The 25,668-nt window shown below is 40.3% G+C and overlaps 1 protein-coding gene across 9 annotated transcripts in view; it reads right to left on the bottom strand.

Moving 5' to 3' along the window:
- The window catches only part of LOC127019914 (glypican-5-like), a 445,164-nt gene that overhangs the window by 350,121 nt on the left and 69,375 nt on the right, over positions 1-25,668 (bottom strand). For 8 of the 9 annotated variants that reach the window (XM_050902222.1, XM_050902221.1, XM_050902220.1 and 5 more), the window contains one exon: positions 15,091-15,252. The exons of the other annotated variant lie outside the window; for it this stretch is intronic. In XM_050902222.1, coding sequence (XP_050758179.1) covers positions 15,091-15,252 — 162 coding nt within the window. The remainder of the gene's footprint in view (positions 1-15,090; positions 15,253-25,668) is intronic. 9 annotated transcript variants of the gene reach the window in all.

The raw sequence follows: 25,668 nt of genomic DNA on the forward strand, positions 1-25,668 counted from the left end.
TTGTACATGTACCCTCAGTACATTGGGCCACCCACACAACATTACATCTGTTTAACTTAAGTCAGTTTAGGAAGTTAATTTCCAAGTTTCTGAATTGCACTGGTGCTTACTAAAGGATGCATTTTGCCTTTATTTACAAAGAATTTTTAAAGGAGTAATGAATTGATCTATTCATAACTAGAAAAAATCAATTGCAAAGTAGTCTGGGCTAAAAGGATTCACTCTCCTGTTTCTTTAATTTCACACATTCATTTGCTAGCACCCCTAAAACTTAACTTTTTTGGGCAATAAATTTGGGGATGTTTACTTTCCTGATCATTGTTTTACAGATGACTACAGTTGAAGGAATTAGTCTTTCTGGAGCATAAAGAATTAAAAAACAAAAAATATTCCATAAATGTGGGTTTTTTTATATTTGTACATTTACAACTACTCCCAATTTTGTGGGCCATTATTTTGTCTGCAGTGTTAGTGTTTTATCCTTCATGTTTACAACAGTGTAGCATATGCTTCTTTTCCACTAAGTTTAGTGGATAAGGAAGGATGCAATGTGTAACAGGACATGAGAGAGTTCTGCCAAATCCAAATACCCTCTTTCACACTATGCACCATGCAAAAACATGTGCCTCAGATTTAAAAGTTTGTAAGAGTATATTTCAGCAAGAGACCTACACCTTTCTTTGCTTTAAAAAAAACATCTCACATTTAATGTTAAGTGCATACCTACATGACCGGCTGAATCAAAATCGTACTATTTGAATGGCTTAGATCCTTCAATGGACTTGGCACCATTGAAACTACTAAGACTCCCTCCCACCCCAGCTGATCCTAACACAAATATAGTCCTCTTGTTAGTGGGAAATAACCTGCATTTCCTAATGGCACAAAGGTGCCATTTTCCCTCCTAGCTAACAGACATAAGAACTTCATTTATGTGTCATTATACAAAGAAAAGAATCAATTGTTTAGAAGCATCTGGATCATTCCCTGTTGAATCAGGCACAGAAGCAGCCCTGATTTGTAACTTTTCATTTAGTCCACAGACGAAAAAAAGCAGCTCTTTGCCACATGCCAAAACATTTCCTTAGAGGATTCTGTATGGGTAGAAATAGAAGGAAGGTTTTCCGGAGATGTTAGACCATATTTTCTGTCATGACTTTCACAAAACAACCTGGGCCAAAACTACTAAGAGAAAAAAGCAGGATATAATACACGAGGAACTGATTAAATGCATGTAGAAAGGAAGTTCTAACTTAGACAACTGGTTTTGGTCTGCTGGTCAGCTGTATTTGTCAGAGTGCTATTTATCCACCCACAATTACTACCTGTCCAGCTGTATGAAAGCTGCTTGATGGATCCAGAGTCAAACAGAACTCTGCAGCTGGGCTAGGGCAAGTTAAGCCTGGTCACAGAGAGAAAGAACGAGAAGTGGTTTCTGGAGCAGCAACTTCTACACGAGGTGCCAATGGGGCACAGGGCCTCAAGCATTTCAAGAATCACTGGTCATGTATGGAAAAGGCAGATACTAGAAGAGCCAAGAAGAGGCCTTCTCAGAACACCACTAAAAGGGGAAGAAAGGGAGATCTAAAAGCTCCATGTTTCTACATACGCACCTCTCAAATCCTGTAGCAGATACGTACTATTTTTTATGGAAAGCCTCTATTCCTGTTCATAGCCTTCTGTTTACAGTGAATATTATGAAACCTAACAAAAGCAATAATAGAAAAAGAAATTATTATGTCTCCTACAAACATACCTCTTTCCCACAACAATCTAAAAGAAGTTAAAGGAAGCTCTCCCAAGGAATTGACAGCACAAATCAGAAGAAGTTACACAACTGCAAAATAGTCATTGCAAAAAGTGCAAGAACTACCTGTTAAAGCTCTTCTTGCTAATAAGAATCCACTAAGATTTGCATCAGTACTTCCATTCCAAACGTAAATATCTGCAGGGATCCTAATTTTAGCATGGTACATCAAAGACAAAAGTCTTAATACAGGAAAAAGAAGACAGCCAATCTCAAAGCTTTCCCTTTCCGATTAACAATTCAAAGCAGATGTAGTAAATCCTCAGCAGAACAAGGTTGTTGGATCCTCTAAAATCTGACACAAACCACCCTTTAGTAGCTGTGAATAGGCCTACAAGACTGAGGGAAAGATTTGGGAGGATGTGGGGAAGACATGACCCATAAATTCCTTAATTCCAAGTTCTATTCTCACATTGTTGCTTAAGTCTGCAGATATCCCAAATTTTTGGTGACTGCCAAGGCAACTGTAAATTCACTTCTGTGAAAAGAAAAAAAGGTCCCAAAGCCTCCTGGATCAACAGTTTTTGGAAACAATGTGTGATGCAGTGATGTAACACACCGGTGACCAGAATAGTATCTCATTCAAAACTACCACTTGCCAGTAATTCAAAATAATGTATTCTAGGATGAGAATGCCAACATACACACAAGTAGTTTGAGTTCACACCCTACTCTAACCAAACTGCAGGTCAGTCTTATTCAGCCAAGCTCCAATTCCCCTTAAACCCTGCTCTCCCATGACACAACTATACAACTTCATTTCAACACAATCCGGTAGATCATTGTTAACTACAGAAGAGGGAATAACAAACATGTTCAAGTCATGTGTTTACACACGTGTTTTCAATGTGTCTACTAGGTGTTTCATTGAAACATGAAACACCTACATTTGGTTCCAAGATGAACATGAAATGCGCTAACGAGCAGCTAACATGGCTACAGTAGCAACTCAATCCTCCATTTAGACAGTAAATTCAACTGGAAAAGCGCACAGAGAAATCCCTCCTTCCAATAGAAATGGCACTGGTGGGATAGAGGCTGTCTTACAGAAAATCATCAATAGCGTTCAGATTCACACCAAAAGCAAGAGCTCCATGCTATGTTTGAAGAACACTTAAAGAGTCAATGGGAAGCTGCTAGGTAGCAGCACTAGCTAATCATTTCCCCAATAAAATGGATAGGAAGTGTGCATCAGATCATATACAACACCACACAAGTCTTCCTAATTCCTAAATCTAAAACATCTGAGTTTAGAGAAAATGTCTTAAGCTTTCTGCAAGGATGGTGATAATTACAGATCGAGTACTTCATTAAGTAAACCCCAACTCCCAGCAAAACAGCAAAAAGGCATAATCCAATAGCTACACTTCCAAAATATTTACACTCCAGCTACATGGCCAGAAGTATAGAAATGCAATCCAAACAGATGTCCATGAAGGCGGCACAGGACAAGGAATCCATGCTAACTTCACATCTGATTATTGCACGTATCACTTCACAGATATTTTTGTAGACAGATGAACAGCCATTTCAACTTAAGGTCAGATGGAAGAGTAAGTTTTAGTGAGAATCATGTTCACATACCATGGATTTGACCAGATATCTCTACACTGTTACAGCACAGCAGTCTACTTTCATGTTACTTTATCTCTGCATCCTTATGAATTTCAGTCTCTCTCACCACACTGGTGTACACAGGACTGGTCCAAGTACTGCTTCAAAGCAGCTTTGATAGCCATGCCATGGCGAGGAGGGGAGAAGGAAGGAGGTGGCTCAGCTGTTCTGACATACCATCATCCAATTGCAAATCAGTGATCCTGAACTAGTGGCAGAGCAACCAGTAAGTACAGGGCCAACATTCAACGAGGCATTCCCTGCTCTGCACATACGTTCTTCCTCCTCTCCTCCTCAAGAGAGACACCTAAGGGAAAAGCATAAAGGACAAAGGGGGAAAACTGAAGTAACAAAGAGGTGAAAAATGATTGATCTATATATTTGTCCATTCATACTGTGAGTGGCTGAAACATGCAAGCATACAATTACAAAATAAGCATACAAGCAGTTTTCCTTTCCTTACTTCCAAAGTTTGCTACAATTCTAAAAAGTTTTGAAAATATTTTGTCTGAAGGTAAATGCTCACATGAATAAACTCACCTCAATCAAGTACACCTCTTTTTATACCGCAGTATCCTCAAAGCCCATCTGCTTCAACCACAATGCCCTCAACCGGTGGGCAACCTGGGAAGCCATGACATTCTAGAGTAACAAGCAAATTTTCAACTAAGATGAAGCACAGAAACTCTGAAATCTGATCTAAAAATCCCAGCATTACAAATGTGCTTGTAAACACTAAGACTGCTATCTCGTATACTGAAAAACGTGATCCTATTGCTTTTACACACCCTCCATCTGTCTGTATTCCTGTCTCTCATGTTACAGCAACACTGTAATCTTCCTGGGACTGGCATGGTTTCTTAGGTTTTTATATACAGCACAGTGAAGTCCTAGCCCATAAATAACCATAAATAAAATACCACATGGCAGCAACAGCAGTAAGTCATTTTCTGTTAATAACTGGAAAAAAATTTATCCTCTTTTTACAACTATACACACCTAACAGTTTAGATCAATAATGCATTATGTTACACAGCATTACTAAAAGGCATATATACAAACTGCTCTACAAATAAAAAACAAAATACATCTGCATAAGAGATTAATTTTTCTGCAAAAAAATCCAGAAGAATCCCAGACATTCCACATTTGCCTCCTAAGATAAGGTAAGAAAATAATGAAAGTGTGTTTCCTAAAGCCAGTTAACCTGAAAAAATTGATTTTATTTTCTGAGTAAAATTCTTTTCATCCATTGAGAGTCTACAGTTGGCAGAAGAGTACACTGCAAATTGAAATGCCACACTATCATTACTGGTGCATGGAGCTGAGGTTTGAATCTGTTTTCTCCTGAACATACTTGCTTTGAGATACCTGCTCTCTTAACCTTGTCAGTCTCACTCAATCATTTTCTTTTTGAAGTCTGAAAATGCAACAGTGAGAATGAAGCAAGGATTTCCTGTAAATCAGTCCTTTTGCATTTAGTTTGTTACCTCCAATGTTTTTTCTCCTGTTTTTATTGAATTGCCCAACAGTTTCAATGTTACAGTACCTATACTCTTGCTCAAAGAACATCTAAAATTTTGTATCTAGAAATGGCCTAAAAGAATGCCTTTCCTGTTTTCAGTCTCACAATAAAAGGACTAATAAAACAACAAAAGGAAGTTTAAACAATCAATCATCTTTGGGAGAAAAGGAAGCGTAATTAAAAGCTGCATTATCATTGAAATAACACCCCCCCATAAACTGAGGGACAGTCAATGGTCCTCTTTTTATTCCAAGAAAGTTTTGTGCAGGAACTACCTTCATACACTTACACTCCTATTCAAAAAATTTGTCATAACACGTTGCTTCTCAGGTCTTCACCCACCTTTTTCACAAAAGGTCAGACTAACTTAGGCAAGCAGAAATTTGGACTTGATCACGCTGAGAACAACTTAGTTTCATAAGATTTACTGAAGTACTCACACAGCCAGCAGTGGAGTCTCTGGGTTGAAGGACTTCGTATAGAGACTGAGCAGTAATGCTACCTGTATGGAAATGCCACGTCAGAACAAAAGAGAAAGAGAGGGAGAAAACCACCCACCTTCTAGTCCACAGTAAAGAGGCCACTGAAATTTCACAACACAGTTGTGAATAAAGTGTGTAACTCCAGAAGAAAGAGGACACTAAACAAGATTCCAAAAAACCTGTCACAAAAATGTTGCCCTCACAACAGCAACTGTGTTAAAGCTTCCCCAGGCAGTAAAGCCCTCAGATTCGTTTGCTCACTCTGCTTTTGCAGGGTTTTTTTAATTTTCTTTTTTTAGGAATGAACATTTTCTCTCCAGCTATCTTTGTGTTTTCTTTCTATCTGGACTAATGTATCACTGATTTATTGGGCTACACTTCCACCATGCCTTTATATGCTGAAGATATGGTCAACAGCCTGAACAAGGTACTGGAAAGAACAAAGAGGAAGAAAAAGATAATTACGACAACAGACAGGTGAAATATGGACACAGAGATATAAGATGATCAAACACATGTGTGTGTTCATTAGATTTCTTGTTCTAGCACCAATATGCCCTACCCACATTGCACGAACAACAGTTATAAATAGATAATGAAAAGACTGTGCCTGCCCCAAATTACTTACATTCTAGCTATCAAATGACAGCTACAGCCAGACAAGCTCGGGAAGCAAGTTTACATGATGATTATAAAGGCTAAATGGATGATATCTTACCTAGATGATTTGCTGTCTCCTTTTAAATGTATTTAATGTATATTTCTCTCACCACTTCACATGGAATTATACCATCCTTTCAAAGCTGTGGGACAAACAATTCTCTAAAATCTGTATTTAAATCACTTTTAAAAGTAACAAAGATATCTAAACAATATAACACTTTTGCTTAACAGTCAAAGCACTATAATTCTAGTAACCAGTCAAAAACTTTGATACTCATAAGTATATAATGATTACCAATATAAGCTTCTGGCAAGACTAATATTATCCAGTTATCCACCAGCCCAGTTCTGCATATTGCAGTCTTGAAAAACAACTGCATGCTATTTCATAAATCAAACCTGCATACAACATGCAGGAACTCTTGTAACGGTGAACTACTCACGATGCTGGTGACTCCACAGTATCACTGTCAATTGCCAATTGATATAAGGTCATTTCAGTGTAATAAGTAAGACTTGATATAAGGTTTTCCTATGTTTAAGGAGAAATCTACTATTAACAATATAGTCACTACTTTTAGTCATCCTATAAAGACTTCTGTGGACATGATCTTTGTTACTAGATATGGTTTGCAAGATTGTGATTTACATTCCATGGCTAGAATTAAGCATTCTTCCTAGGTTTTCATTAAATTTTCCACTTGAATTTGCTATTTTGAAAGCATAAAGTCATCAGAATTTTCTGACGAAAGAGTGTGATTTCCTCCATTATTCCTCCCTTTGATTTTTCCTGTGTTCTTTCAAAGACTAATAATATCTTCTTACTAACAAGCTGCCCAAATGACAAGGCGCAGCAGGGGGATACATTAATGCAATCAGAAACACACAAGAATTACCAAGGTCAAGAGTTATTTACATTACTGTAGCAGTTAAGGATGCTAATAAAACACCAGGATCACAGGTACTGTAGAGATCCAGGATAAAGTATGGTGCCCATCTCAGAGCTGCCAATAAAGGGAAAGTCAAACAACAGCTGATAGATACACATACACAGGGGAGGAAGGACAAAAAGGGGCAAGAGCATGACAAACCTGGTCAACGTGACAGGCAGTGGATTCAGCATATTTTGTGTTGACCTTTCACAAGTATTTTATCACGACCTTAAGGAGAGTTTTAAGAATAGCATTTAAGTGAAGACAATGAAGGCACAGAGGATCTTTACAGCACACACTTCTCTAACATGAAAGACCACATAGGAAGAAACAAAAAGGTACCCATCTGAATTTTTCTACTAAGTGAATGGAAAGGCTGGCATTACTGGCCTGTGACAGTAACCGACATTTAGATCATGAATCACAGGTGACTAGCAGTATTGCCTACACTGGAAAATAAAAGAGAAAGGCATATTTTAGATGCAGGAGGGCAGCACTATCAAGGAAACAGAATGTGACCAGGAGTTTGACTAGGGAAGTGATCTTTTCAGCAGGATTCATATAACCTTGAAAAAAACAGTGAAAAAACAGTGAAAACAGTAAAAAACATTGGATACTTGATTTTCATAACGTATACTATGGGAGGTGAAACAGTATGTGAAAAATCAAGAGGCACAGAGAGTCTTAGAGGACATGAGAGGCTGGAATGAACTTCTGCACACATTCATTTTATGTTTAATATGCACTACAGAAAATTTTTAAAGGTGAAGGTTTATTTGTTGTTTTCCACATTTAACTTTCAAGCTTGTATGTATATAGAAATAAAGCACATTCCTCAAATTGTTTATGGGTAGTAGATCACACTGATGCCAATTTCTATGAAAAATGGAACAATACAAGACACCAGATAAACACTTTTGTTCTCTTGTAATCTACAGCATGAAAATGTCAATCTGAATCTAGAATCTTGACAAAAAGTGTACATACAACTTCTGATAGGTATTATTCCAAAGGATCACAGGTAGTCTTTCAGCCAAAAAAAGAATACCTCGCACCATTCAAAATGTTTACAGACTGAACACACACAAGCTGCATAGTGAGTTCAATAATCACCATTCACAACTTAATACTTGCTCACAGTCCCTGGCACATCAAGATTTTTCTTTTAATTTTGCACATTCAGAAGAGAAAAGGTGAGAGCATTAGGGAATATCACATTGCAAACTATTATTTTTATATTTTGCTGAGAAAAGGACAATTACAGGAGAGAATTTAACACCCCTTCCCTCACCCCACATGCAGATGAAGACTGAAGTCTTAGCAAAGCCTTGGGCTCTAAAACCATAAGTGGCATATAGAAGATGAATAATTATACTGGCAATAACTATACTTTTAAACGATAAAACTTAAGAATCAAGTGACACAATGGAATTAGTAGGCAGCATGTTTAAAGCAAGCAACCTGATACATAATTAAATTGCAGTCAGCATGTAGTCAACATTACCAACTTCTTTGTGGTAGGCAAAAGATAACCTGTTGAAAGAGGAATTAATGGACAGTGGGCCCAACAATGGATAATTACACCAATGGATAATGGGTGCATCTCAGCCTAGACTCAGAAAGCTGTTGAATTATCATTCTCCAGGGAACAGCAGTGTGAAAGGGAAGCATGTTCATATTTCTGATATATTTCCCTGTTCATTTACTGGCCACTGGACAAGACTGTTAGGTGGCCCTGCAGCCTCACCCGATGTGACAGTACCTATGTGGAGCATGGGGAAATACCTGGCAGTTGCTGACATTTTGTCATTTGAGATGGCACTAATAAAGAGGGTAAAAACCATGATGGCAGAATCAGAAGACCATCTCCCACAAGGCTAATGCTTCACCACTATTGCACATAAGTTTCTTGGTTACACAGGCTACTTATTTCTAACGAACTCTGGCTCTCCTACCCCACAGTTCATCTTTCATTGCCTCCACCCACCATAAACTGTTTTACAGTGGATTGCAAGTCAGGGGAATGCCTTCCTCCAAACTGACAGCACACTAAGCACACTGGATTTATGAACTTTCAGATAGTACCAAAATACAAAGGAGGAATCTTATCACCAAAGAGCTGATGCAGAATACCCCTTCCTCTTACTGCACTGCTCTGAAACACTGACCTAGTCCACAGTTAGGGCAAAGTAGCCCAGCCATGCCAAGATCAAGGACAAAACGAGCATCTCTCTCTCTTCCAGCAAACACTTCAGGAGACTACAATCAGTCAAAATTTTCTTCCCCTCCAAAGTCTCTAGAAATCACAAATACTTTAAGAAGGATCAGAAGAGGTCAAAGATAAACTAAGTTGCATTCTTGGCTCTTCCTATGGTATGATGTGCCACTTTAGGAAAGACATGTTCCTTCCCCTGTGCCTCACTTTATCCATCTCTAGCACCAATACACCCACACTGAAGTCCTTTCCAAAAGTGCTTAAGATCTACAGACAGAAAGTACCCTATAAAGAGCTATATTTACATTTCAACAGAGAACAGCAGCAGCCAAAAAAAAGGCTCGTTTTGTCATATGGATGAGGACAGTCTTCTCCCACCTAGAGGCTCACACAAGACAGCAGTATTCCATGTGTACGCAGTTCACACATGCGAGGCTACAGCTAAAAAGGAATATTCCAGCCTCTCTTGGGCTGCATACATAAAACAGGCTTTCACTCCAGCTAGAAAACACAGATTGCTTGGTGCATTGGAATAGGAATGAATAGTATACAGGAGATGGACAGAAATACTCTAACAGAGCCTCTCTCTCCTATCTCTCTCTGTAGGGAGTCATTTTTGCACTGAGCCAAAACCAAATTATACATCTCAGCCAGCTTTCAGCTCAAAGGTCAGCAGAGTACAAAACTCTACTTAGTGGAGTTATACAAGTGGAAAGAGGTGGGTAACAATTTGTCTGAATAAAAGACCAAGTAGTATGGGATTACAAAAAAAAAAAGACTATCTAAAAAACAACACTTCTGCATTTCTATAATCCAGCAGTAGAGGAAACCAGAGGCATTGTTGGTGATGGCTGGCAGGTTTCTGATGGTGATGGTTGGCTTTTTTTTTTTTAAATAGCTCATTGATTTTTGGACTGCATCCATCTCCAGCATTGTGACTACACTTCATATAGTAATTAACTACAAACCAGAGTACACTTCTCCAGCCAAGTCTTTTTTGTTTTGTAAATTTAATTGCATTTCAACACCATTAACCAGCCACTCCTATTTCAAGCTGATATTTCTAAGTTCAGTAAAAATAAGTATCAGCAACACTGCAACTCAGCCAAATTAAAATAGAGAATGTTTTTTACTCCATACAGCTCTGAGTGCCAGTGTACTATATTACTTATTTCTGGGGATGTTCAGGTCAGTTGGGCCCACTAATGGTATCCATCCCAAGATCCACAGAAACCAGCTGACCCTTCCCATTGACCAGGTAGGATGCCAGATCAAAAACTTTGTGCTTAAGGACTTTTTGGATCAACTGGGCATTCACTTCCAGGCATTTTACTGACAACCAGGAGTCCTGGGCTCCATCCCTGCTACAACTAGGTTCCCCCCTCCACCTTGTACCATTCATGTCCTGCTTGGATCAGATGATAACAGGGCAAAACAACATGTGTGCACAGCGATGTCACTACAACTCCTGCTATTAGAAATAGCAGCAAGGAGCTTTCCCAACTAGCATCTCCCCATTCCATATAAAGCAGAACATAAGCACAGCTTTGCCAAACCCCTTGAGTTAGGAGTGAGGAAGAGTGTGCTACAAAGCTAATCTACCTCCTATAGCTGGGAGAATATGGGAACACCTGGCCCGGCCATTTGACACACACACCCCCCCCAAGGTCAAATGAATGCTATTTCAGAGAAACAACACAAAATCATTGCTTTATGACCAACATGCTTTCATTCATGAAAGAGCTTTCTCTTCAGAGGCTGTGAGTGAATAATTCCTATTGCCTGCTGTAAAGACAAAGAGTGCAGCAATGAATAGTAATTTTTTTAAAACTGCTTAGCTCAAAGCTTTTCACTTCATCTCTGATACCTGCTAATTTAGTGACTGAAATGTGATGTAAGTTTCAAAAGTATCTTGTTCTGCCTCCCTGCAGAGACCATCAGCAGAGCAAATAAGTTACCAGTGTTTGGATTCTCATTACCTCAAGTTAGCCTCAGCATAAGATGACAGAGGCAGAGCCAAACTTTCTGTGGGTCCTTACATGGCACCTGTTAGCACTCCATAAAGGACACAGAAGAAGGAGGCCAGGTTTCTCTCTGCTGTCTGCCCACAACAAAGCTTTCCTGTCAGACTATTGATACCTCTTCTGACAGCAACTTTCAGCCTGCACACCCATGCCACTTTTAATCCACTAACAATGAATCAGTTGCTTTGCTTGGAAGCGTTCTCGAGGAGTGCAGGGACTGCATGAGGAAATTGGGGGGGGTTAATAGAAGGATGACTGTGCCAAGTAACATGTAGTATCACCACAAAGACATAAATCCAAGCTAAAACAATACATTTGTTTACATGCAAGCCTAAAAAAGGTTGGGACAAAGAAAACAATAAGTTCAAAGGAGAATCTTCCTGTTATCAAAGGGGAAAGTGAGTTAAATGAATGATCAAACAGGATGCTTTCATTTTGTAAGTAGTTCTGCTGGACATTTCAGGCTGCAGCCACAGGAGCAAAGACAGAAAGACAGGCACATCTTTGGATGGGACAAACTGACCCACTCCAAAATGCATCCAAAACAAAGCCAGCTGTGAAGAGCCAGAGGGTGACACGCTAGGATCATTACAACAGGCACATTCTCCTCTTATGCTGCTCCTATTAGTTTGGCATACTTACACATCTCATCCACTTGCTCCACCTTGCCTTTGACTCCATTTGGAGCAAAGAGTCATTAATAACACATCTGTAGAGTGACTAATACCATGGTTATGACTTTTAGGCTACACCATGGACCAAAACATTAAGAGAAAGTGAATCCAACAGCTTTCCATGAAACCCTGCCCCAGGCGCCTGATTACATTCAACATGCCAAACACCCTAAAGATATTGCGACAATGTATGATTTTGCAGGAGCTGATTCTGATGACATGCTTCCCAAGCAGCCAGCTGGTCCTTTCATTCCGGCCTCTCTCCCTTCGTCCTGTCCTGATACTAATGGGGAGGGCATTTTACAGCCTGCAGCTGATGCCAATGTGGCTCTTCCTGCTCAAATCAGGCATAACAGGAACAGCATTAGAAACAGGAGTTCAAGCAAAAAACACCCATGTAGAAGCTTGATTTATTAAGTGTTTGAGCAAGGACTGGGTTGCTAATATTAAAAACTTTAAAGGGAGAAAAATAGCAGGATTGAACCATAGTGCTAAGGCTGTCCATATGTATGGACTGGGCATTAGCCCAAATATAACAAGCCTGCGCACAGCTGTGGTATATTTAATCAGGACTTACAGACTAATTATTTTGCACAACTAAATCCAGCACCTGTGAAAATTGTCTTATTTCAGCTGTGGGCAAAGCTACTTAAATAACATTTTCAATTTCAAGAAGAAAAACCAAACCAAAACCTCTTCAAGTCTAAAATGTCCACAGTCAACTGCAGTACCTAGGCAGTGTAGAGGGAATACTTAACTGAACTCATATCAGAATTCCTACTCACATGAGAAAGCTCTTTCCTATTAATACTTGTGGTATCTAATTGCAGGTCCTCAGAACTAAGTGTCTTTTGACTTTCACAAAAGAAAATAGGGAGATGAGAACTAAAAAAACCCAACATTCTCTATCCCCCCACCCCAAAAAAACTGCTTTGTTTTCCCACTGAAGTTTAATTCCCACCACTATGTTCTCAAAGCTGGACTCCTGAAAATCCATTTCTTATACCATATTAGTCTCGAAAATTATTTCATCAGTATGGGTATAACATTAATGATATTGTCTGCTAGAAGTGCATAAAAAGCAGTTAAGATTTCTCTTCCTCAGCAGTAGGCAGCAAGGCTAACTACCACTTTTCTTTGACTACACTAACAGTACTAAAAATGTGTATATATAAAAAAGTAAATTGTGCATGAAAATTGTACAAATAAACACCACCACATACAAATAAGTAAATTGCCTTTTTTTAGCAAGTCTGAGCCAGTTCTCACTGCTGCAAGAAACATGAAATCTGAGAGGCACCTGAAAGCTTCTCAAATAAGGATATTTCTTTTCAGACTTTATATGTGCTTTTGGCACACTCACACTTTATCATTCAAAACAGCAACAAACCAAAACAGACCAAAAGCACAGAGTTAATTCAATGCAAAGATCTTCCCTCTCAGTAAATGTCTCACACAGTACTACTCTTAGCAACAGAATGTTTATACAGCACAAGATAAAGAGAGGGGCTTTTCACTGACACCTGGGACAAAACCAAAGAACAAAAGCAGCTCCCAATGCAAAAGAGAAAAGTTACATTTTTCAAGTGTTCCCACCTAATGCAGACAGAAGGCCAGCCATAACAACTACAACAACCAATTTACCCACTTCCAGAAAATGCTTGTAAATTTAAACTGTGTGAAATGTCTAACTACTTCTTTCATTCCATCAAAAGGCTTCATCAGCAATGGACAATAAAGCCACTGGCTTGACCTCAAGGGGCTGGTAGGTTAATCTATTCTGACCTTATCTTTACTCAATCATGATACTGAAAGATTGCTTGAATAACTCACCAGCATTTAACAATACCAACGGTCACCCTTTTACTACAGTGCTCCTCCAAAGTGCCCTCCAACCAATTTTTTTAATTATGGGGATATTACAAATTTTCAAAAATTAATTGTAAAATAAACCAAAATGCCATTTCTCACTCATTGGTACAGAACAGAGGAAAGAGAGGTAAGTGAACAAAAGCAGAAGAAAATTTTTATCTTGCCCTTGCATGTCTGTTAGACTTCCACCATCGCTTATTGTCAATTTTAGATAATATGCTATCTCTTATTAACTGTCAATCCCATCTTTTATTTATAGTATTTTTCACTCAAATGGACGAAAGTAGACAAAAAAGCTACTATTTGATAATAAACTGCCTTGTAACAATAGGCTTAATCATTCAGACCTCAACACTTTGTATCTTAATAACTACTGGCTTGTTTTCAAAACCTATTCCATGAGGTTTAAACATAGCAAAGCAGTAAGTTAAAATTAAGCACATAATTAGGCCCACAGAAGTCAGTAAGCTGGATTCATCACTCAGTGATTGATTTGATCACTCAGCTCTCATATTTAAAGTTCACAGCCTATGCTTAAATGCCCTTCCAGAGAAAAGTCTCAAGTGCTCAGCACTGTATAGTGCACAATCCTACACAAGCATTTTCCTCCCTTTAATATTACAATAACCATCTGTATGAAGAAACTACGTAGACTTACATCAACCTGTTAGAGCAAGGTAGCTTTGAGAACAGCAAGAGTTATGAGAACAGACTTTCAGTACAGGCTCCTTCATGCATTCACGTTTAACTGCATGGCCATAATTCTTGAAAACAGACCACTCTGCACATGACCTGCCAGAAAGTGAAACATTTTGACACAAGGAGAGCGCTGTGTTCTCATTTGACATATCAGTTAGAGCACTTATTCTTCAGCATCAACAAGCAAATGCATTTTCATTTAACTTTCTACACCTGTAAATAGTTTGGCAACACAAAAGAACATCAAAAAGCACAAACCACCATCAGGCACGTAAATGACATTTGAAAATGCCTTGAAAAAAATCCATGCCAATATTTTTAAAATGATCCCAGGAACAAGGTCTAAGCTTAAATTTATTCCTAATTAGAGTTAGGCAGATGCTTAAAATACCAGTCAAAATTAAGTGCCATCACGTTTTTCCAAAAGCAGGATCATCAAAGAACAGGGAAGTAAACCATAAACCAGTGACTACAGCATGCGATGCAAGAGAAATTAAAAACAAGGGAAAGAGCTTTTCCTTTTGATTGCAGAGGATACTTTTATAAACTACTCATAGGACTGCAGCACCTCAAAACTTCCTACCTTGAAAAGCTGTGATATGACCAACAATCATGTACTTCAGTTCAAAGTTCAGTGCCTGGATACTTTGAGTCCTCTCCCTTCGAACAGCTGCCTGGTAGCTTTCTTCCATTTTTTTGGTGCAACACGTTGGTGTTCTATGTTGACAGATCTGTAAATCTGACTCTTAAAGCAAACAAGAAAAACACATTAATTAGAAAATCTTCCAACTTACACCATAAAAATAAATAATGCTTCTTAATGTCAAAACAACCACCACATTTAAAATTTTGAAACAAAACACAACCCATAAGGAATAACACTGTGAAACTCAGTTATTGTCTCAAGGACACTAATTTATGACTGTTTCACCTAAATTTGGATAACATCACATCATCAGCTACTAGCTTATTTTACACTATTAAGAGCATTGGGCACAAAATCATCTAAACACAGTCAAGGGCACAGCAGAATCACTGAAGATGCACAAAGGGGCAACATTTCCACTGTACACCTTGTGCTAAGGGTATCATAACTTGAATATCTGAGTGAAAACTGGGCCTTAAATTAGGATCCAATATTCACCTGTGTAGTGCCTCAAGGAACCACCTATTCACCCTCAGACTAGGAGAAGCCTCTCAAAAATCTTTGAACTCCTAAGCAGCTCACCCCAGGAAGAAAAAAAAAAAGGCATTTGAGTTTTCAAAAAGCTATGGTAGCTGGAGTTGTCTTCCCCCCCCCCCCCTTTTCTCTCTAGTTTTAACATGTTTAGTTCCTTTCTGAATCAGATATCAAAACAAAAAAAGCACCAGTAGTTGCCACAAAAATAGAATTGATTTCTGCAACAGCCTGAGTTTAGCTGTCTAAGGCCAGAGGTAAGAAACTGACTCCACATTGGGAGACCCAGAGCTACCTATAATCACTGGGAAGGCAGACACTGCTATTTCAATTTCTAAGTTTAACTCATAGTGCAAGTCACCAAGGATTCGCCTGAACCAAAAGGAACTGGTTTCAAACTCAGTAGATCTCTATCTACTTAACAGTAACCTTGAAATTTTTGAAACCAAGTTCTAGCCTGCCTATATGTAATGTAAAGGCACTGAAATCACTCCCACCTCACAGCTACAGACAAAGTTGAAAGTCAATTAAAAACTCCATTTTTGTGGAATATTTTTGGTGGTTTTTGTTTGGTTTTTTGGGGGGGTTTTATTATTCCATCTTTGTATGTGTTTCAGTAAGCTTAGTGTCCTTGATTAGGAAACCTACATCACACAGACTTGTGATGGACACTCAGGGTCTATTTGCTCTACACCATGAGATTTGCAGGTGCCAGAAAGCGCCAGAAAGGAGCTGTTACAGACTACAGATGAATATATACTGGTGCTTCACAAATATACATTTGAAGAAGGGGAGGAAAAAAAGCAAGGGACTATTAAGTAGAGCAAATCCAAAACTAGAGGCATGCATAAAAAAAATACTAGAGCCAAAATAGTCACACAATATTAAAAAGCAGATATTTCCAATGCAATTTCTAAGTAAAACAAGAACACCCCAGCAGAAAGCCTAGTGCCAGCGTGTTGCAGGCGTTTCCTTCCCTCCACCTCAAGGTCAAAACAGGGGCCCTGAGGGAAAGGGGCTGCAGGTGCCCACCTCCACCCCCATCCCTCAGGCTCTAGGGAAGGAGACATTCTTTCCCAGGAAGGCTGGCGCCACACTGGGGGTGAAGCTCCCTGCTCCCACCCTGCCAACAATTTTAATAGCCATTTTAACACCTGACAGCACACAGTTGCAGCCCAGCAGAAGGCTAGGCCCAAAGCAGCAGCGAGGCACTGGCACCTTCCCTGCTGCCAGGTCTGGAGCTGGCCTGTCTCTACACCACCTCGCCGGGGCAGCCGGCCACCCCTCTGGGCCCAGGGAGATCTCTGGTTTTAAAATCACTGTAAACACTGCTGGCAATCCCTCCCCACACAGCAACAACCGGACCAGAGGGCACGAATGGATTGAAACAGCCCCGGTTCTCCAAAAGGCCATATTCCTCCAAAGGATTTCACCCAGGCCACCACAGAGCACCTGGACCAGGCCTTGGGACAGAAACATTAATGAGCAATTGCACTGCATTAATCCTCATCATCTGGCCTTGCAGGTTAATGCATAGCAAGACTCCACATACAGTTGACAATGAAGAAAAACAAGAGAGTACAAGGATGCACACTGAAAAATCAGTAGAGAAACATCCAACCAACCAGGCGCTGCTCAGGGCCAGCTCCAGGTTAACAGCCCATTGAGACCAAACCTGCAGGGAGGAGCTTCAGTAAATCTCCCTCGCCAGGAAAAAAATAAAAACACTTAGTTGAAACATCTCATTTGACTTGAAAATGTTGCTTCCAGTTTACAACAACACTCATTTGAAAATGCAGCTGATTTACATCAAAAAGGTCAAAACCAAAGTGAAATATTTCAATATCAGCTCACCAACAAACATCAAAGTTGTCACTGACTGGGCTGACTCAGCATACCATTTTGGAGGTGGATTTGTTTCATGCTTCGATATAATCTCAAAAATAGGAAAAAACCATCTCTGCCCACTCAAATCTGAAGTCCTAAACCCTGCTGAAAGCCCTTGAGACAAGATCACCGCACACTGGCATAAGCCAGCAGGCTGCTAAAAGCAGCAGCAGGAGGGCTGTGCGCTCATCACCAGCTGGGCACGCTCGCCTGCTCTCATCTGCCAGAGAAGCTGTCCCAGGTTGAAATTAGCTTCTTGGCCAGGCTAATTTTAACTTGGCTTGGTTCCCTGATCCAGTTCACCCCATGAACATATGTTTGTTCTGTCCCAAGGAACTGGGGGTGGGGGAAGGACCACTTCTGAGCTGGCACCACAAAGCATATGTGAAATTATAGTATAGGCTTCTGAGCAACTAAGTCGGTTTGCAAATAGGTGTCTGAGCAGAGGGTTTGTAAATGTTACTCGGCATCTGCAGTGCCGGGCTGCTGTTACTCAGAGCATTTCTCCTTACAGCAGCCCTCTGAATTTTTGTTTGAAAGGCTTTTGCAAAGCTCTGACCTGTATCAAAAGGGTTTGAAATACAAAGTGCTCTCTGCTGACTACGTGTCAGTCCTGGCAAGGAAGCTAAAGCATGGCTATCAGTGCTGCGCCTAGCATTCCCCTTTGAACTGAGGCACCACAGGAACCTGCATCTCCTCCGGAAAGCTTTAAGAATACTACTGATATCTCAACTGGAACTGCACTCCTGGGATTCCCCACCCAGCTATCTCCTCCGATGAATACACTCCAGGAGCCTGCAGATTAGTTTTTGTTGGTCCAGAGCCAAAATGGTGCAGAAGGCACTCTTAAACAAGAAACAGCACTAAGCCCCTGACAGTTAAGGAGCCTGATGTAAAACACAGAGCATTAAAAGACCAGCAAAGAGCAAACCCTGCTCCCCTAGCAATACTATCAGGTCAGTACTGTCATGCACAGAGCTTGACAATTTCACTTGCTTTAATACTAGCCTGGGGGTATCACTTTTAACACAATTCTAGAAACCTAATAGAAGTTTTCAGTACTATACATACCTGGGTGCTGAGATTAAATTAGAACCGATTAGTAATATCTTGAAGTCTTTAATAACTCTGATACTAATTTTAGTGCATCTCATCTCTTTCATCTTAATGCAAAAAACCCTCTCCAACAGAAGAGGGGAGGAACACAGTGACCCAGTGGTGACCGAGCAGCACACGGCTGAGATGCAGGCTAAGCACCACAGCTCTCACCCCAGAGACAGACAGTACCCCACAGTGCTGCGGCAATCACCTCTACTTAGTATGTGCACTGCCGATCAGCAACGTGGAGACAGCCTTAAGGGCAAACTCCTCCTTGAAGTTTAGGAACAAAGCCATTCTATACACCAGAGAAAAAGCACCATTTGTGAATGAGGGAAGAAAACTTACCAACAGCATTATTTCAGCAATTGATCCTGCTAATTTCTCTCTAGGACTTTCTTACCTACTTTCCCCAAGCTGCCTCTTATTTTCTAACTAATAATTTAGTTTGGAAGGAACCTCTAGTTTAACATTCCCCTTAAAGCAGGTCAAACTACACAAGGGCTTCATCCAGCCAAGTTTCAAGCACCTCCAAGGACGGATGATCCCACAACTTCTCAGGGCCCCGGTTCCAATATTTGACCACCCTTGTCATAAAAAGTAAAAAATTATATCTAATGAGAATTTCCCATGTTTCAACTTGTGTCCATTGCTTCTCAGCATATCACTGTGTGCCTGCAAGAATCTGGCTCTGCTTTCTCTTTCCTCCCAATAGGTAAAGACAGCAGTACGATCTCCCTTAATCTTCTCTTCCTACAATTGAACAAACCCAGCTCTCTATTCCCACGTGTTCCAGCCCTCTGACCATGATGGGAGCCCTCTGCTAGACTCTCTATGCTACAGATGCAGAGCACCTACATCCCAAGACACCTCTCTATTTCATTTTCTTATGCATGAACTTACTGACAGAACAGAACACCTTCCACTGTACATACCCGGGGCTTCAATTCTAAAAGGTTTATAGCTTTCCTAAAACAAATCAGTTTTCTGCTTCAGGTCAGATGGAAGGATTACTCTGATGATTATGTACATTATTTTTCCATTCAAATCTCTTTTTCCCTTGAGTACTGGTTAAAACTGTGGCTAAGCTTTTTATTTTTTGAAGTGAGAAAACGATAGACTTTACAACCTTACTGTTATTATAAAAAAAAAGTATCTTGCTCCACTTTGAAAAACAAAGTCACATTCAGAAAAGCAAGAAAAACTATACTACACTAGAGTCTAAAGCATGAGTATTTTGGAAAGCAACAGCGATCCCTACTCAAAACTCCTCTGCAACCCTAAAACACTTAATACATGCCAAAGGTATCACCTTCAAACACCTCCCTGTCACAATTATAAATTACTTAAGGTGCCAAATGCACAGAAAACTATGCATCCTTACCTGATGTCCATCTGGCCAGCTCTGCTGAAGTCAGCTGTGGAGTATTTTCTTGTGTGCTGCTTGGGGATATTTTTTTTTTGTTTTAAATCAGCAGAGGTTTTGGTCTCCATTCTGAACTTTGGTACAAATAAAGTCAAAGAGACTTTGGCCATTAAAGCTAGTTGAATTACTATAAGTTCCTAAAAGCAGAGAGGCCTGTTTAGCAAATAAAATTAACTTCTTCCAAAAGCTAAATATATATTCATTTTGTTAGAAGAACTGTTAAGTTACATGGTCAGCTAACACACGGTGGAGACGTCAACTGCTCTGCATGGTCTTTAAAATGCTGTACACACTGTAAAAGCTGTACTCTGAAACCAGAAAGCCAGACTTAACACACACTAATCGATCTACTTTCACCAACTTTTTCAAAGACAGGCTGATTTTTTTTTAAACAAGCTGAGCCTATAGCTTCCACTGCACAGAATACTCCTAAGCAAGCATGATCAGAGAGTGAGCTCAGTGCAGTCTGTCTTCTGATAGTTTTTATTCCTTTGTATTTTGATGAACTTTTCAACAGTATTTCCAAACAAAGCTTTAGTCCAAAGCCCAAGATTTTAATGTTGTACAAATGTCTTCAAAGACTCCAGGATTGATTATGCCTTAGTAACACAGAGGAAGGTGCCAAAAGTACCTTGCATTGTGTCTGGCCCAGCTGAACAGGAGCCAACACTTCATCCTTCTTGAGACTCATCTGTCTGGTGCAGCTGCTGCCTCAGCTAGAGGAAAATTCAGCGATTAAAACTCAACTAATTTAGGGGAGGAGGCCAAATGAAATGAAAAAGGAAGCAATTTCCAACCAGGGTTCCCCCTGCAACTACTTGGTGCATGAGAAAAGCCCTCACCAGCACAGCCACGCCAGGGAAAGGGAATCCAGCCCCTGTAGGCTACCAGAAGTTTGTGAGGTCCTTTCTTTATGTAGCTCTTGTGCCCCAGCAGTGCTAAAGTCATCATTACGTTCAGCTGCAAGGCTGCTGTGAAGAAATACTCATCCACAGAAACACAAACCATCCTCACCTAGCAGGGAGCACCAGAACACTGTGCACAACCTCACACCACAGCTCAGTCCCATTGCAACAATAAAATGTTTTCAACTAGAAAGACATGCAAAGTATATTCAACTCATTGAGCACAACATGTGCATAGTCAAACAGCTACTATTTGATTTGCCAATGTTTAAAATATGGTAGTTACTACACTTGACAAAGTGCATGCCAGGAATTACCAGAAAAATCAACAAGCAAGTGCAACAGACTGATTGGTGCAGAGGGCTGTGGTACATTAAATAGCAACCCTATAAACCTGCTCCTATGAGCAAGGGGTAACATCCAGGTAGGCTCCAGGGAGCAGAGACTCTTTGTCTAAGTCAAAGGAAGATGTCTGTTCTTCCTGCCTCAGGTAAACTGTGGCCAGGCCCTCCCACACACATTTTCTGACTAGTCAGAAAGAACTTTCCAATCTGGTTCTAATTCTTCCCTCTATTTTGTTAAAATAATCCCACTATAAGCTTTAATATAAAGATTACATAAACAAACAGTATGTTAAAGGTCCCTTTAAGGCCAAAAAGCTGAAGAAATTCAAAGCAGAGCCTGCATTTGTCCCTTCTGTCTATATGCAGCATGACAACATGCATGTATCCAGCATGACAACTTACAAGTGCAGTTTGGAAAATACAAGCCATGAAAAATTCCTTTCCCCTAATCCCTTGTTTCTTATTGTACATTAACAGAGATATTGTTTAACTCGATCAGTGGACTTTAGATTCTCACTGTTATTCTAAAACACACTGAAACATAATTAAGGCTGTGACCAGATGCGCTATTCCAGTTGAAATAATCAAGACTAAGAGATAAACACCTCCAGTTTTATCAAGCACCACTTAGATGACCTACTAATGTAACTACTAGCATGTATAGCTACTTCCAACTCAAGTCAAATAGCTTGCATTAGCTCAAGAGTTCTTGAGTAGACCTAAAAAAAATTATAAAAACCCACAAAATGGGAGGGCCATTTTGATTGCACTGGAATTATGCCAGCAAATTCAAGGGGGGTGGAAACCTTGAATGGGAAAGGAAGGGGAACAGCAAGAAGCACTAGATGTCATGACTCCAGAGAGTTGGCAGCATCAGCAAGTGCCACAGCTTGCAGGACAGCTGGAGACCATCAGGCACTGGCCCTGATCAGCTTCCAGAGCAGGAACTCTCCAAAATATACAGGTCTTAAGGGCAGCATCTGCACAATGCAGTGTTGTTAGGCCTGTTGCTAAGTACTTTTTGTCCGAGTTTTTCCCACTTCCCTCTCTTGCTTGCCCAGTTCTCACTGCTCTTGTATTCTGATTTTTGGCCTAGTTTCCAAACCACCTTCTGCCCTACATCATAGGTTACTGCATGCCTATACTCATTAGCTTTTTCACCTCAGCTTGTACCCCATAGAACCTGCCTCGTGCCTGGTACCGAGCAACAGAATGCATCTGACTATGCCCTAAACTGAATGACTCTCCACTCACTGAAACCTACACAACCATTAACTAGCCACTTCCTTCCTTTAGTCCCCTGACTCCCTCTTCTGACCATTTCTCACCCTCCTCAGACAAGGTCCTCTTCTACCGTTCTTCCCCATTGCCACTCAGCTACTCTTCTGCCTGCCTTCCTCCAACCACCTGCATACCTGTGGGATGTCCTGGAGAAGCAGAGCAGTTGGAGACATTTCCAGCTCATGGGCCACCACTTCCCTGCAAGGAGGAGCAGCTGTTGCAGGGAGAGACCTATTCATGCCACTCCTCCCCAGTTTTCTCGGTTGTTCCTTAGAAACTCTGGCTGTACCTAGGAGGCTGAAGGCAAACAGCTAAGGCAACAGTTGCAACTGCTATTGCTTGCCTCATGCCTGTTACCAGACCTCTGACGTGATTCCCATGAGCACTCCTTAATCTGCCCCAGTCACCTTCAGCCAGGTTGGTTTTAACAGATTATTTGCCTTAATTGGTCTAATTATGTGTGGGAGCTCCCACAATGTACTGTCACAGCAGTGGGTGATACTGAGCAGCTGGGGGCCATAAAATCCTCCTTCACTGATGCAGTTGGCTTCCAGGGGAGGACCTGGTCTTCAGTTTGGTACACTGGAGCAATAAGGGATGGAACATGTACACAGGAATGGAAAATCCTGTAACATGTCTAGAAAGCACCTAGCATTAGAGAATTTTCAGTGGTTCCCAAAACAGCCTGGTTTTCAGTAGGACATTGGAAGATGCATCTTTGGTGTCAATGCCAAATGGCCATAGCACTACTGCTCCTAAATACTCTCCTTAAGGAACAAAGAAAGGGTGATTAACCTCCCACAGTTCACTAATCCCTCCCTTTGGTCTCTACCCGCTCCCCCCCAACCCTGATCTGCTATGAAATTTTGCTCTTTCTGAGAAGGCATGAAACCCACCTTACAGAATCTCAGTCCAAATTGTTAATGTTTAAAACTGAGCAGCTGAGAAGAGACTCCACTTGGTGAATGCCAGGTGATGAGCAGGGCAAGCACTAGCTGCCATGCCCAAGGGAGAGCACAGTGGTCACTACCTCCAGGTCTTGCACTCCTATAGACAGGTGATAAATTGTTTAATGCTAATTAAATGAAATAACTTCAGATCAGACCAGCGCTAAGCAGGACAAATTCCTTGAATGTGGGCCTATCTGGGAGACTTGCTGACAGTAAGATTGTGAATGCTAAAGGGCTTGCTAACTCCACAGTACATGCAAATTCAAAAGTTTTACACTCTTGAGGATCCATCCTTCTCTTTCCCCCTAGAGTTGATATAAAAGCATGAAAACTAGACTGATGCACATAAAGTACTTTTTAAAACAATTTAGGCTGATAAAGGTCAGTGGGTCTACATCAAGGGGGTTTCTACATTTACTCTAATGCCAAGTCCTTCTTCAGCTTTCCTGGACAAATGTGTAACTGCAATTCAGAGGTGAGAAAAAAATCATGAGAGCTTTCATTAATTTATTTAGAGTCTACTATGACTCATCTTTCATTGTGTCTCACCATACTCACAGCAGAAAATCCTATACATTTTTTCCACCAAAAGGCATAAATACATACAAAGTATTTTCTAGAGGAACCTAGTAAATCTTCCTGCTCCATATCATCCAAGGACAACAATAAACTAACAACTGCGTTTCCGCTCTCCAGTGGGGAAAGCATTTCACTGCCACAGAACTCTGCCTTACCTGAAGAAAGTGCCACAGAAACCACATATGGTGGAAAGCCTAAACTGAAACACAGCTACATAGCACTCCGGATTATAGTGTTTACAGCACAACTGAAGTTGTTTTTAAAAGAAAGATGTAGGTTTCTAGCCCTGTACAGTTATAAAGAAAACTTCTGAATGCAAATCAATACAAGGCTGCCTATCTAGTTCTACAGAGAGATGATATAAAATAGCTTTACGAGAGGCATGAATTGCCTCATTCATCTCAACTTTGAAGCCTAACGATAATTCAGATGTTAACACCAACTGTTTTACCAATGACAGATGACTTTTTTTTGTAGGAACTGCTTCCTAATATGCTTTACCTGCTGTGGTAAGATCCACATAAGGTGGCATAGCACAGAAAATTTCAAAGATATTGATACATTCACGTTCAATTGTATTTCCTATTCTTTTCATTTTATCTGTCAACATAAAGATCTTTAAGAAGGTTAGACTGGAAGAAGAAACAAAAGCAAAGAAAAATCTAAAGGAGCCAAGGGACTATTAGATATTTGGGCCACAGCCCCAGAAGGGGAAGTGGCAAGAACAGTATTGGAGGAGTGAGGAATAACAATTCCCCAACTCTCCCTTGCCCCCCAAGATTTGAATACTTCCATTTTTGCCATCTCACTTGAAAGCCATACATGAAGCCAAGTGCTCAGACATGTTCTCTTTCCTTTAAAAATATGTATCCATCTTCCTTGAAGTGTTAATTTTACAGCCCAAATCCCAAATGTTTTTGACCCGTTTGGCCATTTCTCATTCTCAAGTCATGCACAAAAGTTAACAGTTACATACAAAAGTTAAGTTATGCACAGGCTTACTGGATAGTTTCTATCAGAGTTTTCACCAGTATTCGAACTAATTTCTTTAGGATTCCATTCCCCCTTCCATTTTATTTCTTAATTTTTAGGGAGAAGAAAGGGGAAACCTCTAAAAACTGGGGTGAAATACCCAAAAATTTGAAGAAAAGCACAATGAGCTCTTGATACTATTTACACAAAAGGAATAGCAATCATTTACAGAGCTGAACCAAAACTAAGCAACTGATTACTAGGCAAGACACACCTCACTAGGGCCAATTCTTCAACTTCATCACCCATGACACAGTAATTAAAACAGGCAACAGCAAGACTACAGTATCACAAGGTCTCTGCATCTTGTTCCCTTTCTTCAGTTCCTTATGCAGATAATGCCACTCCTGTCAGGAGCAGTGACACTGATGTAAAACTAGAGTTTGTTGCCACAAATTAGACCCACAGGCATTGGAAGGCAACCCACAGCAGGCAAAAGAGGAAAGAGCCCAACATACATGACAGTCTAACTAGAGATGAAT

Source organism: Gymnogyps californianus, chromosome 10, assembly GCF_018139145.2.
Source record: "Gymnogyps californianus isolate 813 chromosome 10, ASM1813914v2, whole genome shotgun sequence".
Taxonomy (NCBI): Eukaryota; Metazoa; Chordata; class Aves; order Accipitriformes; family Cathartidae; genus Gymnogyps; species Gymnogyps californianus.